Below are 15,233 nucleotides of genomic sequence, written 5' to 3'. Positions count from 1 at the left end.
GAAACGTGACTGAAACCAGAAAGGTGTTCCTGCAAGGCTGTTTTCTGAGCCTTGGGAGATAGTAAAATTCTGCACTGGAAATTTACAAAGGAAAGAACATTTTTCTAAAACTGCTCCAAGAGCTGACAGCAGGATTCAGATATAGCAAGTTCCCTATGTAACAATGAGATTCATATTCCTAACGCAAAAACCTAGTAATGACTGTGTAAGTCCTGATACTAAAATCAGACAATTATTTTGCATGGAACATCTTTAATTTTAAGAACCTGAACTTTCAAAGATAAGGCCATTGATAAAACAAAAATGCTAAATATACTTTTTTGAAAACCATGTGAACAGTATCGTCCTTACCCAAAGCCCTCAGAAACAGGTCAGCATAACCAGCTTTCAGACAAACCAGAGGCTGGATGATCGAGACAGACGAATCAATCCATTGGAACCAGACACAAACCTCTCACTGATTTCTCTTCATTTTCATTTTCCTCTCATGCTTTTGAGCTTTATCTTTTCAAAGGGCTGGAAGACTGCCAAGGATCAGGGCCCCATAGCCCTGCAACTTTGGTTTTTCATTTTAAATGCCAGCCTCCCCACCAAAAAAGGAAAGAGAAAAGGTAGTCAGCATGTGGCTCCTGAGTGGAGTTACAGGGGCTCAAGAGCAGCGGGTCACCGACCGGGCCCACTGCTCAGACTGGCTTTGGGATTAAGTCTCTGGACATTCTCCTTGGGATTCTTTTCTAGCCCATTTTTATTTCAATTCAGCAGACCCTTGCATCGTGGATATGAAGATGGAAAAGATACCACTTATTCTGGTCCGATTCGGGTTCCCAGGAGTCTGAGAGCAATACAAATAATTTTTGGTCATCACCTCTTCTTGCCAAGCCCTCAAAATGGTCATGTCCAACAGATGGGAGAAAATCAAATTCTTAAATTTTCTACTGCCCAATTAAATGCGAACGGTGACTCCTTACACGTGCTCTTCCATACAGATTCCAGGGAGTACAAAATTGGTTCTCGAGCTTATTAAATAATGTGTCCATTGAACTATAAAATGAAGAGACACTCAGAAGGTTCAGCTTGAACCTGGATTCCACATTGGAAAGAAAACTTACTCCCAACCCCAGTGTCATCACGAAGTTTTATTCAGGCGTTGGGCTTTGTACGCAAGCAACGCCGATGGCTCTGTGCTTTTCCTCACGCTGTACCTTCGTCTGGGGGCTGGTGGGGGGGGGGGGGCTCTACTCTCGTCTCTCCCTCTTCTCCCTCCCCTTGACCCTGTCATCTCTGAAGTCCCTCTCTCTCTCCCAGTCACTTTCAGGCCACACCCTGGTTGGCTCTCTTTCCTGCCATCTCTTCTCCCGGCCCCGGTCATGGTCTCGATCCCTTGTCCTCGAGTCCCAGTGTCTTTCTCGGGATCGAGACCGCTCCCTCTTTTCCCTCTTCCCCTCTCTATACTGCTCGTTTTTAACAACTGGCAAATTAATGGGTTTTCGAAAAGGCCGATCCCGCCCCCCAAATCTCAGTTGCCCAGATTCCTTTTTTCCCCCCAAACCTCCTCCAAGTCGCCGAGGAATCCACCCTTTGAGAGTCCTTTCCAGTTCATAGTCCACAAATATCTCGTGCTGGTCAATCACCAGGCCGTCTGCATCTCGGTAGGCTTTGATCAGAGAACGCTCCTCTTTGTATTCGATGAAGGCGTAGCCCTTTGAAAAGCCTGTCACCAAGTCCCTCACCAGCCGAAGCCGCCGGATGTCCCCGTAGCGGGAAAATACTTCCTTTAACTTCTCCTCTTTGGTCTGCAAGTTTAGTCTTGCCACAAACAGGGTGAGGAGGGGGTCTCCTGTGACGCCTTTGTTGGGGGCGTATCGTGCCAGCATTGCCCTCCAGACCGCGCGATCATGTGGGTCTTCATCGGTGCCATCGATGCTGCCAGCTTTAAGTGGGTCATACTCCTTGGCGATGGGCATCCAATCGTTCATGGTCTAGGAAGGATCACAGCAAGCGTTGATGTGGCACCTACTATGAGCTACCCGTTTAAACCTTACGCCAACCCCATGAAGCAGATACTACGATTCACCCCTTCTTCAACAGGCAAAGAAGCGATTCCCAGAGGCCGAGGCCTCCCAGCTAGAAAGTGGGAGAGACAGAGTCAAAGCCAGGCAGTGGGGCTCCGAGACGCTCTTACCCACTCCTCCCCCCCTCCCTCCCAGGAAGCAGCAGAAGGCAATGTGCTTTGAGTTTGATCCATGCATCAACCAGCTTAGCCACAGCAGGGCACTTACCACGTGATGTTATAATGTGGCAACAAGGATCAAAATCCAAACTTGTCTTTCAGAGACTTTACAATGGTCCTAGGAAAACCAGCTTGGGGACTGCTGTGGAAAATGGCATTTTTAAAAAATCTTTACTACCAAGAATTTCAAACATATACCAATGTAGAGAATGGCGTAACCCTCCACAAACTCCTCACGTGACTCCAACTGTGACCAACCTGTGGCCAGTCTTGTTTCATCTGTGCCCCACTCACATCCCTGCTCCTGGATTACTTTGAAGCAAATTCTAGATAATACATGACTCATCTGTAAATATTTCAGTATATGTCACTAAAAGGTAAGGGACTTTTTTTAAACAAAACTACAAGGGAAAACGGTGCTTTGGATACAGCATTTTGCATCTGACAGTAAACAGGAAGCAAAGCTAAAAGGACAGTAACCCAGCAGCAGGCTCTTCGGTTCAAGAGGAATATGGGATTTCTTCCCAGTTCCCTAGCTGATAATCCACTTATGCCTTGGAGCATGAGAATTGATTGCAATGGTAATTTTAGCCCAGCAAGCAGACTGTGATTGTCATTCATTCTGATACATGATAATTTTTGTTTTGAAAGAGGGTGGGAAGGTTTAAGTTCAGAGAGGCTGATACATGATAATTGATTCACATGAATCTGCTGGAAAAATACAGTGCTTGCCAACATCTCAGACACCGCTAATGCTCATGTGATCACCTCTGTGAAACTTTAGAGCCAATGCTGAAATATGTTAAAAACCTGGGCGCTCTCTTTTCTATGGTAATCCTCATTCCTAACGGAATCTTTCCGTATTATGAAAATGATTATCTCTTTCCCAGATTTTCCTCAAGGATCTTTTTGCTTTTGTCCTTCTTCAGTTGATGGGTTATCTAGGGGGAGTGACTGTTTATGGGGTGCACTGTGGGGCTTTTTCCCCAGTATAAAAGTCAAACACCTACAGAATAAAATCCAAAGTCAACAGCAGTGCACTCAAGACCTCTGACGTCACTCAGCCTCCCACCATATCCCACTGCAAAACCTACCCAGGGTCGCCCCTTCATTCCTTGAATGCACCCTAACTCCCTAGCTTCATGTCTTTCCCGGTGCAATTTCCTCTGCTGGGAATACTCTCCTCCTTTCTGCCTCCCACATCTCCACTTCTGGAAGTCCTACTGGTCCTTCCAAGCCCAGCTTCCACCCCCTTCCCCGTGAAGCAAACTCACCTCTCCCATAGCTCATCGCACGTCTTCTGTCTCACTGACCACGTTTTGCCCAACGCACAATAAACACTCTTCAATCTAGTGCCTGCCTTAGTTCATCTCCAGATGCCAGGACACTTTCTGATAAATGCTGGGGAACTGAACCAATTCCAATCAAAATTCACTGAACTTTTTTTGGTCCAAATCAGACAAAAACATTTCACTGGGGACTGAGAGGCAGGACATGACACTGCCTGCCACCAGACTGTAAACGGAGGGCACACATGTTTGTCATCTTTAACAAGCAGCTTTGGAGAAGATGCCTCTCAGGTATCTCCATCAGAAAAAGGATGATAAACAGCTGGAGCAATGAGACAAGAGTGAGACAGTTTTGGTCCGGTCTGGGTTCTGCCTCTAACACACTTTGTGTCTTTTCTCTCTTATGGTTGGAATTTCTCCATGTGAAAAAAAAAGAGAGAGCTCTCTTTTGTTTGACTCTCTCCCTGCTCTAGTACCCTCTACATTGATTCCATTCTATTGGCCCCCAAATTCTGAGACTCTAATCTTACTCCCTACCTCCATCACTGGGGCAGAAAAAAAACAAGGACCATAATAATTATAGTTAACTTGTATTGAACACTTAGGAGGTCCAGGCCATGTGCTAAGCACCCAACTCCCCTCACCTCTCAGCACTACCAGGACTAGGTTCTACTATTATTGCCATTTCAGACGAGGAAGGTGAGACACAAAAAGGTCATCTTTTGCCCCAAATCACAAAGCTAAGAAGCAGCCCAGCTGGGGAGTTAGAATCAGGGCTTTTTCGACTCCAGAACTTAAGCTCTGAACTAATTCCTTAGACAGCTGTCATAAAATATAAGGCTTTGGAGATAGGGATAGAAAAAACCCCACCAGGATTCTGAGTGGATTTGAGGCTGAACCCCCCACCTCAAGTGGGAAAGAATCCCATCTTCGTGTAACACGAAAAGGTCACAAAGATCCACCAAAAAAAGTGCTATTACTGTACAGAGTCAGAGCTCCTGTTCAAAGCTTTAAGAGTTCCTCAAATTAAAATCTGAAGGGAAGGGCTGGCCTCGTGGCCGAGTGGTTAAGTTTGCAAGCCGGCCCAGGGTTTCGCTGGTTCGGATCCTGGGCGCGGACATGGCACTGCTCATCAAGCCACGCTGAGGCCACGTCCCACATGCCACAACTAGAAGGACCCACAACTAGAATATACAACTATGTCCTGGGGGGATTTGGGGGGAAAAAGCAGAAAGAAAAAAAGAAAATCTAAAGGGAATTACAAAGGATCACCACGGATTTTCTGTTATCTCCCTCATCAGTATGCCTGTATCGATACTAGATGCTGAGAGATCAGCAGGCTTCACGGCTTCTCATTAATCTTTCCGGGTGTATTTCCTCTGCTGCAGCATTACGTTGAGATCTCCTACAACTTCTTTCGATTTTTAGATTCATGTCATCATTTCAAAAACGAGGATGAGATGTGAGAGACGAATGGTGGGGGGTGGAGATGGGTGGGGCAATGAACCACCAAGGTCAAAAGTGTGGAAAGTGAAAAATCGCACTGGATCGGGAGTCAGAACACCAGGGTTAAGACCTGGTCCTATTTTGGGCAAACTTTAAATCAGCTGTTAGATGTAGCTAAATGCCACTTCGCTAGGTTTTTGTGAAGATCAGATAAGACAGTGTCTGTGAAAGTGCTTTACAATTATAAATCATTGTACAAATAAAAGTTGTTATTAACCAAACAAAGCACGCCTCTCCTCACTGAGTCTGCAGAGTTAAGACTTTCCCGCGCTTTGCATCCGACTGGGAAACAAATCTGAAGGCCGGACCCTCAGAGCTGCCCTGGGCATGCGCAGTGACGCCGTGGACGCTCAGGCGGAAGTGTGGGTGAACAGGGGGGACTGGTACTCCCAATCCCCCCGCAGCGCCTAGGCCTCGGCCGCGGCCCTGGAGGCGGTCTCCCCACGCCTCACCTTCCGGGTGGTCGCAGAGCGGAAAGGGCCATCCTTCCAACCCAGCTGCCGCTCCCGCTCCCCGCAACACGACCCCACAAGCTCTCCCCTGCTGCCAGGTTTCAACATGGCGGCTCATACACGGGCGGACACACCGTCCGGGCTGCATTCCCTCGTCCTTCTCGCCAGGGTGGGCCCTGCTCCCGCCAAGCCGCCCCACTCACCTCAGCGAGGCTCAGGCTTCCTTTCCCACGGAGACGGCGGCCGAGCTCCAAGCGACGGGAGATTCTCCGTCCTTGCCTGACTGGACCTTTACATCGGAAGAAGCAGATTCGTCACAGGCGGTGTTTTTGTTTTTATATTAAGAAAATTAATCACATGCATTGAGCACTGAAGACACGTCATCTCCGAGAGAAATGAACTTTCCGTTTTTCTAATTTTTTTCAGGAAAATAAAAACGGCTAAATTGAAGAATTGAGTAGAAAGCCTATCGAATGTGCAGTTAGTTGTCTGGGAGCCGCTGAATCTCTCCCCGCAGCGAAGGGGTCTCAGCGCCCTGGGAGGTTAGTTCTTAGACTCACTTTCAGAATCCGATTATATTATGGTTTTTCCTCAGAAAATGCGTAAACCAGTTCACATGAAATTTTGTACGTGCGTTTTTCACCGCTAGATTTAGGAATTCGCTTTCCATACAAGCAAAATCGCGTGGAAACTTGTTAAAATGCCCTTTCCGGGGCTCCGCCGGGATCGATGAATTCAGAATCTCTGGAACGTTGCATTTTTTTGCAAGTCCCTAAATGATCCTTTAAGCACACTAAAGTTCCCCTGCCTTTCGAGTCGCGGCTAAGATCCGCGGATTTAAATTCTGGGTGTGGGAGGCAGACGGGAGAACAGTGTGGTCAGTAAATATTTGTAGAATGGATAGGTGTGTGCATTCAGATTATGGTGTTTCTTTTTTGACAGGTTAATATATTCGGGGAGATTGACTTGATTGTGTTATGATTTGAAATTTCTTGATACAATCGTGCTTTCTTAAATTTGATGACGTTCTTCAGCCACTCATTTTTCCATCAGTCCTTACAAGTGGGTGATTTCTGCAGGCAACTCGTCTCATTTTGATTCTAATCTTGTTCTTAGAAAGTAAGCTTATCTCTAATGTATTACAGGTACCTAGTCTTTATTAAATTTTTATTATTAGGTGAAACATAGGTTCCAAATAATATAGTTTTGTTTGTAGTACATTTTCTTAAAATATATTAATAAAAATGTATTATTGAGTAGAAAATGAGCAATATCTATAGTTTAAAATTTTGTGTTTAAAAATGTGTGTGTGTGGTATACACATGCAATGGAATACTATTTAGCCTTAAAAAGGAAGGAAAATCTGATAATTGCAAAAACGTGGATGAACGTGGAAGACATTATGCTAAGTGAAATAAGCCAGACACAAAAGGACAGATATTGCATGATTCCATTTATGTGAGGGACCTGGAATAGTCAAATTTATAGAGACAGGAAGCAGAATGGTGGTGGTCAGGGTGGGGGAGGGGGAGTTATTGTCTAATGGGGACAGAGGTTCAAGTTGGGATGACAAAGTTCTGGAGATGAATGGTGATGGTTATACAGCGTTGCGAATGTACTTGATGCCGCTGCACTATGTGCTTGAGAATAGTAAAAGTGGTAAATTTTATGTTATGTATATTTTACCACAATAAAACAAAAATCTTTGTTAAATAAAAGCTTATTTAAATATATGTATCCACCCCAGTAGCAGTGAGTGCAACCTAGCACTTAGATCTTGGTTTCTAATGTCATTTTCCAGTAAAAGTAACCAGTGCTCCTTGGAGAAATGGCTGATTCTAGGACTGGGCCAAGAAATACACATGGTGAGCTTGGAGTAGCTTGTACTGCCGGAATGTAAGGGAGTGTTAAAAACAAAACAAAAAACCCACCAATGAGGATCATGTCAAAGGGACACAGGAGCCAACTGAGGGTACCCAATGGCCAAAGTGGAACAATTTGAGCTACAAAATAGTGTCAGATTATAACCCAAAATATAAAATAAATATCCACGAGCCTGTACAGATAGGAATAAACGATTGAGTAAACAAACTGGGAAGAGACAAATCTCCCACACAGAATTCCCAACAGTTTATGTAGATAATTCCTCTGTCAAGAAGGTGGAGTGTAACTCTCCGCCCCTTAAGGATGGGCAGGGCGTAGTGACTTCCATCCAAAGGGTACAGTATGGAAAAGGTGGGAAGGAGGAGTAACTTTACGGTGGAGAAGCCTGACAGAGTGTTAGCCAGCTGATCAAGGTCAACATCAACACTATAAGTCATGTTCATAGTATGTGCCTTTGATAGGACGTGCTGAAAGTGGCACTTCACCTCTGTGGCCTTCGTCCCCAAAATCTATCACCCCAGTCTAACCATGAGAAAAAGAGACAAATCCCAAGAAAAAATTCTACCAAATACCTGACCAGTACTCCTCGAAACTGTCAAGGTCATGAAAAACAAGGAAAGTCAGAAACTGTCACAGCCAGGGGGAGCCTAAGGAGACATGACAACTAAATGTCCTGTGGTGTCCTGGATGGAGTCCTGCAATAGCAAAAGGATGTTAGAAAAAAACCGAAGGAATCTGAATAAAGTGTGAACTTTAGTTAATAATATATTGATATTGATTAATTAATTATAACACATATGCCATACTAATGTAAGCTGTTAATAATAGGGGAAACTGAGTATGTGGATTATATTCCCAATTTCTGTACTATCTTCCCAATTTTTCTCTAAATCTGAAACTGTTCTAAAATTAACAGTTTATTGAAAATATATGTGTGTGTGGTTAGAAATAAAAGAGAAGAAACTACTGCTTCATTCAACAATGTGATTGAGTCTCATATAATGATGAGCAAAGAAGGTGGACTCGGGTGGCCCAGTTGGCATGTTCTACTTCTGTGGCCCGTGGTTCGCCTGTTCTGATCCTGGGTGTGGACCTATGCACTGCTTGTCAGGCCATACTGTGGCAGGGGTCCCACATATAAAGTAGAGGAAGATGGGCATGGATGTTAGCTCAGGGCCAGTCTTCCTCAGCAAAAAGGGGAGGATTGGGAGCAGATGTTAGCTCAGGGCTAATCTTCCTCAAAAAAAATAGAAAGAAGCTGGACTCAAAATTTTTGAGTTCACACTGTATGTTTCCAATTATATGAAGTTCTAGGATAGGCAAAACTAACCTATGTTGGTAAAGGTCAGGATAGAAGTTACCTCTGGAGGAGGGCATTATTGATTGGGAAAGAGCATGAGGGAGCCTTCTGAGACTGGAAATGTTTTATATCTTTATCTCAACAGGGGTTATAGAGGTATATATTTATGACAATATTCATAAGACAGACACTTAAGATTTGTGTACTTTAAGGTATAAGGATGCTATACTTCAATAAAAATGTAAATGTATTTGTGTGAGAGAGTATGTACGTATATGAATGTCTAGATTGTACTGTTACTGTCCAATATGGTAGCTTTTAGCCCCTTGTGGCTGTATAAACTTCAGTTTAATTAAAAAAAAATTTTGTGTGTGTGAGAAAGATTGGCCCTGAACTAACATCTGTTGCCAATCTTCCTCTTTTTGCTTGAGGAAGATTTTCCCTGAGCTAACATCGTGCCATCTTCCTCTATTTTATATATGAGATGCCGCCACAGCGTGGCTTGATGAGTGGTATGTAGATCTGTGTCCAGGATCCGAACCCTCAAACCCCAGGCTGCTGAAGTGGAGCATGCCGACTTAACCACTATGCCACCAGCCGGCCCATAATTAAAATTTTTAAAAATTAAAAACTCAAGACATGGAAGCAACCCAAGTGCCCATCGACTGATGATTGGATACAGATGATGTGGTGTATATATATACAATGGAATACTACTCAGCCAGAAAAAAAGACAAATTCATCCCATTTGCAATAACATGGAAGGACCTAGAGGGAATTGTGCTAAGCGAAATAAGCCAGTCTGAGAAAGACAAACACCAGGTGATTTCACTTGTGTGTGGAATATAAACAAATACATGGACAAAGAAAACAGTTCAGTGGTTACCAGGGGAAGGGGGGTGGGCATGGGCACAGGGGATGAAGAGGAGCACTTGTGTTGTGACAGTCAAGAAATAATGCAGCTGAAATCTCACATTGATGTAAACTATTATGAACTCAAGAAAAAAATAATTAGAAACAATTTCTCAGTTGCACCCGCTACATTTCCAGTCCTCAGGAGCCACATGTAATAGCTAGTGGCTACCACATTGGACAATGCACAGGGAGAACAGTTCCATCATTATAGAAAGTTCTGCCAGACAGCACTTACGTAGAACAGTCTTGTTCCATGGAAATAGAACATTAGCCTCATATGTCATCTTAAATTCTATAGCAACCACATCAAAAAAGTACAAAGAAACTGGTGAAGCGAACCTTAATGATATATTTTGTTCAACCCAATATATCCACAGCATCATTTTAACATATAACCAGTAGAAACATTATTAGGTAGTTTAAAAATATTCTCTTTTTGGAAATGCACTGTACTTTATAATTAGAACTTGTGTCCATGAGGACTAACACTTCAAGCACTGGGTAGTCAGGTGTGCTACTGTGTTACACAGCGCAGGTCTAGATGGTCATGTCAAACTGTTGGCAGTGGTTGCTCCTGGGGGTGATGGTAGGATTGTGGAGGAGGAAGCCCTCTCACTTTTAATTATATCTCCCTGAGTAGCATTTGAAATTTTTTGCAATAAGCATCTATTCCTGTGTTTCTTGTGTTAGCAGCGGGTCAGACCGAATTAGGAGTACAAGAAGGTGAGTGGAGCTGTGAGTCAGAGAGAAGGGGAAGGCAGGATTGCGCAGAGAAAGCCTTCAGACCAGGTTGCAGGTCTGACAGCTCTGAAAGGGAGGAGGAGAAAGCAGCAGCGGGAAGTGAGAACCTCAGACCACAGCAGAGACCAACCCGGGGGGTTCCTTCGGGCCACGATTGCCTGTTAGAGTTGTCCCATGTTGGACAGAAATGTCCTGGTCCCAGTACCCCTGCTGTCTTCAGTTATGGACTTCAGGCCTCCTGGGGAAAGCGTGTCCTTAGCGTGAATCCTGCGGCAGAACCTGGAGGGGCTGCGGCCGGCGACAGCCAGGGACCTGCAGCCCTCGCACCGACCCGCAAGGTCCTTCCTTTTTTTATTGTTAATTGTGGGAACAACAACATGAAATTTACCGTAATGATTTCTAAGTGCAGAGTTTAACAGTGTAAAGTATATTCACGCTGTTGTGCAACCAGTCTCCAGAACTTTCTCGTCATGCAAAACTGAAACTCTGTCCTTGTTAAACAACTCCATGTTCCTCCCACCTCCCACCCCCGCCACCCACCAGACTTTCTGTCCCTTTGACTGACTACTCTTTGTACCTCATAGAAGTGGAATCATAGAGTATTTGTCCTTTTGTGACAGGCTTCTTTCACTTAGCATAGTGTTCTCAAGCTTCATCCATGTTGTGGTCGTCTGTTGATGGACACGTGGGTTGCTTCCGCCCACTGGAATTGTGAATGATGCTGCTGTGAACATGGGAGTACAAATATCTCTTCTGGATCCTGCTTTCAATTCCTTTGGATATGTACCCGGCACTGGAATTGCTGAATCCTATGGTACTTCCATTGTTAATTTTTTGGGGAACTGCCATACTGGTTTTTCACAGCAGGTGCATCATTTTACAATCCCACCAGCAGGGCACAAGAGTTCCCGTTTCTCTACATCCTCACCAACACTTGTTATTTTTCTGGATTTTTGTTTTTGTGTTTTGTGTTTTGTTTGTTTGTTGAGGAAGATTAACCCTGAGCTAATGTCCGCTGCCAATCCTCCTCTTTTTGCTGAGGAAGATTGGCCCTGAACGAACATCTGTGCCCATCTTCCTCTATTTTATATGTGGGATGCTGCCACAATATGGCTGGATAAGTGGTGCATAGGTCTGCGTCCAGGATCCAAACATGGCAAACCCCAGACCACTGAAGCGGAGCACGCAAACTTAACCACTGTGCCACTGGGCTGGCCCGTTTTTGTTTTTTAATTATGGCATCCTAATGGGTGCAAGGTGATATCTCCTTGTGGTTTTGATTTGCATCTCTCTAATTAGTGATGCTGAGCATCTTTTCATATGCTCGTTGGCCTCTTGAAGGGTCATCTGAAAAGCAGCTGCGTGACTGCGGGGTTTATAAAATTAAAAATTAATAGTAAAATACCTTACAAACCAAGCAGAAGATCTGAGGATGGCATGGACGACCCTAGTAGAGATTTCTATAGAAGTTTCACACTAATAAAATCTCAAACAAACATTTAACATTACCTGTGGGCACTGGGTTAAGCTCATTTCATTCAGCAACTCTTCAAAGAATGAATTGTTCATTCCATTGTGTCGCCAAAATCTCCTTTAATGCACCTCCCACTCTCCATCCTGAATAAACATTTCACCTAAGTTACAAAAAATAGTATTGGGGCTGGCTGGTGGCATGGTGGTTAAGTTCACGTTTGGCTTCGGTGGCCCTGGGTTCGCAGGTTTGGCTCCCGAGGGCAGACCTAGCACCATTCATCAAGCCATGCTGTAGCAGCGTCTCACATAAAGTAGAGGAAGATTGGCACAGATGTTAGATCAGCAACAGTCTTCCTAAAGCAAAAAGAGGAAGATTGGCAATGGTTGTTAGCTCAGAGCCAATCTTCCTCACCAAAAAAAAAAAAAAACAAAACCCACCAAGTATGCTCTTATGCAAACACAGACTCAAAACAAGTGCCTGAGGCACCACCCTTCCTGCACCCAAATTCTTTTCTAAAGACTTTCAACTCCTAGAGATGAAGTCACTGGCCCAAGATTGCAGGCATTTAAGGCAAACCGGGAAATCTCTGAAATCCTTGCTATTTCTGGGCATGATTTGAGGGTAACAAGACTTGAAAAAAATTTAGAGAACAGGAAGAAAGTCATACTGAGTGTGTCACTCGGGATTAATGGTGCCACAGATCTTCAGAAGGGCCTAAGACTTACTCTGCTTGATGTACCAAAATAGAACCACAACATATTTGCTAATGGAACATTCCCCTTGGGGGGCTGTAGCCCCAAACATTTACGGTTCCATTTTTATTGTGGGACCCACCCACTTACTTTTGTTTCCCATGTCGCTTTTTCCCTTGTTTCAACCGTGACCTTACTTTATGCTCCCTTTTGTGGTCACTTTGGTTTCTTCTCAAAGGCAGGAAGAAAAAAAAAGTACAGCTGCGTACGGTTGCATGCCTGTCAAATCTCAGGGGAAGAGTGTTTGTGACATTATTTTTAGAACTTCGTATAATGATGTATCATTGGGACTTTTTCAAAAGCTTTGTTTTAGACATATTCTATGTGTGTTACCTATCCAACTTTCCATATCTCGTTCTCAAATAATTATATGAACTTGGGAAATTTCTTATACTTCATATTTTGGAAATAAAATTAGTTTATAACAATAATAGGCGACATCTATTGAGTATTTACTATGTGCCAGACACTGTTCTAAACCACGTCATAACCATCTTATGAAGTAGACTCTAGCCTTATCCCCATTTTACAGCTGGGAAAACTGAGTCCCAGAATAGAGGCGTAGTTTACTTGCGTAACACAACACAGCTTGCAAATGGCAGAGCCAGTCAAGATTTGAACGTTTGTGGTCTGGTCTAGAACCCACCCTTTTGAACACTACGCTATCACTCATTGTTTTTCAAACCTGAGCGTGCATCAAAATTACCTAGAGGGCTTGTTAAAACACAGATTGCTGAGGCCCACCCCAAAGTTTCTGATTCATTGGGTCAAGAATTTGCATTTCTAAAAAGTTCGCAGGTGATGCCGCTGCTGCTGGTCTCAGGAACACACTTTAAGAACCTCTGCTGTAAATCATAATTATTTTCATAATTTCTGAACGGAGAGAGAAGGATCATGATCACCTACCAAGAGATAGTCCAATTCTGTGAGGGGCCTAAGAATTAAGATCAATAACACTGTATGATAATAGCCAGCATCCATTGATGCTTATGATGTACTGGATGCTGGAGTAGGCACTTTTTGGGCGTTATCTCATCTAATCCTCACACCAGTCTTGGGGAATATTTTTATTTTTCTCTGTTTACAGTGAGGAAATGGGGATTTGGAGATTAGGGACTTGATCAAATTTATGCACCAGCAAGTAGCAATTGTGAGGTTCAAGTCAAGACTGCTTAACTCCACAGCCCTGTTCAGACTTTGCACTTAGCAAATGCTCAGTACATAAATTATTAAAGGAATGAACAAAGGAATCTCTGTTATTTTATATCAAAAGCATAGCTACTCAATGGAAGACATTTTGACATTTTTAAGGCATGTTTACTAGGTTTCATTATGTAACAAAGGGGTATAAAGCACAGAGGAAGGAAGTAGAGGGTGAATTTCTAGGGAAATTTCAAGGCAGAAGGAACTTTTGACCAGGACGATGGTGCAGAAGAGATTCATGAGAGCATAAGTGGCTGGGGATACTGAAGGTGTAAAAGAAAATGCAGAAGCATTAAATTCTTTCTGATAACAATGCTCTGGGAAGGCTGCTTCCACTTAGCATTGAGACATAATTCGCGTGTCATAAAATTAAGCCATTTGAAGTGTACATTTCATTGGTTTTTAGCAAATTCACAGAGTTACTCAACCGTCACCGCAATCTAATTTTAGAACATTTTCATTACCCCAAAAAGAAACTGTCTGCATTAGCAGTCACTGCCCGTCCCCCTCTCCCAGCTCTAGACGACGACTAATCTTCCTGTCTCTATGGATTTGCTATTCTGCACATCTCATATAAATGGAACCATACAATATGTGGCCTTTTGTGACTGGCTTCTTTCACTTAGGAAAATGTTTGCAGGGTTCATCCACGTCGTAGCATGGGTCCCTGCTTCATTCCTTCCCTCCCTCAGCGCTTTACTGAGGGGTAATTTACCTAAAGGAAATGCACAAATATTAAGTGTACAGCTCCACGACTGTTTACCTATGTACATATATTCTCATGTGACCTCCACCAAGATCAAGATCACCCCACAGAGTTCCCTCATGCACTTTTTAAAAATTTTGGTAAAGTACACACAAGATAAAATTTACCATCTTAACCATTGTCGTGCAACCGATCTCCAGGACTTTTTCATCTTGCAAAACCGAAACTCTACGTCCATCAAACACCACTCTCCATTCCTCGATCTGCCCCAGCGCCTGCAACCACCATTCTACTTTCTGTTTCTATGAGTTTGTACTCTAGGTCCCTCATATAAGTGAAATCATATAGTATTTATCTTTTTGTGGCTGGCTTATTTCACTTAGCATAATCTTCTCAAGGTTCATCCATGTGTGGCATGTGTCAGAATTTCTTTCCTTTTTAAGGAATCATATTCTGATGTATAGATAGACCACATTTTGTTTATCCATTCATCCGTGGATGGACATTTGGGTTACTTCCACCTTTTGGCTGTTGTGAATAATGCTGCTATGAACATGGGTGTGCAAATATCTTTTTGAGACCTTGCTTTCAATTCTTTTGGACATACACCCAGAAGTGGTATTGTTGGACTGTATGACAATTCTATTTTTAATTTTTTGAGGAACCACCATTCTGTTTCCCGTAGTGGCTGTACCGTTTTACGTTCCCACCAGCAATGCACAAGACTTCCAACTTCTCCACATCCTCTCCAACACTTGTGATTTTCTGTGTTTTTTTTTTT

General features: G+C 43.4%; 2 protein-coding genes across 5 annotated transcripts in view; one reads left to right on the top strand and one right to left on the bottom strand.

The window, feature by feature from the left end:
- Positions 1-235: 235 nt before the first annotated feature.
- Positions 236-5,810, bottom strand: SNRNP35 (small nuclear ribonucleoprotein U11/U12 subunit 35). 4 transcript variants are annotated; one of them, XM_014742215.3, is made up of 4 exons: positions 5,681-5,766; positions 3,505-3,639; positions 2,280-2,372; positions 236-1,979 (listed from the first exon to the last, which is right to left on the bottom strand). In XM_014742215.3, exon 4 carries the CDS (start codon positions 1,974-1,976, stop codon positions 1,236-1,238), a length of 741 nt encoding a protein of 246 aa, XP_014597701.1. In that variant the 5' UTR covers positions 1,977-1,979; positions 2,280-2,372; positions 3,505-3,639; positions 5,681-5,766; the 3' UTR covers positions 236-1,235. The 4 variants fall into 4 exon arrangements, with proteins under 4 accessions (XP_014597701.1, XP_005612701.1, XP_005612702.1 ...); XM_005612644.4 differs by lacking the exon at positions 3,505-3,639 and having other exon boundaries at positions 5,681-5,810; XM_005612645.4 differs by lacking the exon at positions 3,505-3,639 and having other exon boundaries at positions 2,280-2,369; positions 5,681-5,796.
- Positions 5,811-5,908: 98 nt separating this feature from the next.
- The window catches only part of RILPL2 (Rab interacting lysosomal protein like 2), a 30,652-nt gene continuing 21,327 nt past the window's right edge, over positions 5,909-15,233 (top strand). The window contains exon 1 of the mRNA XM_001493015.6: positions 5,909-6,019. The gene's annotated coding sequence lies outside the window, so the exon portion shown is untranslated. The remainder of the gene's footprint in view (positions 6,020-15,233) is intronic.

Source organism: Equus caballus, chromosome 8 (assembly GCF_041296265.1).
Source record: "Equus caballus isolate H_3958 breed thoroughbred chromosome 8, TB-T2T, whole genome shotgun sequence".
Classification (NCBI taxonomy): Eukaryota; Metazoa; Chordata; class Mammalia; order Perissodactyla; family Equidae; genus Equus; species Equus caballus.
This window is presented reverse-complemented; position numbering and strand designations above follow the sequence as displayed.

What these genes read in the sequence shown, in the direction of transcription:
- SNRNP35 (XM_005612644.4), bottom strand. Translation starts at nt 1,976, where the DNA reads ATGAACGATTGGATGCCCATCGCCAAGGAGTATGACCCACTTAAAGCT.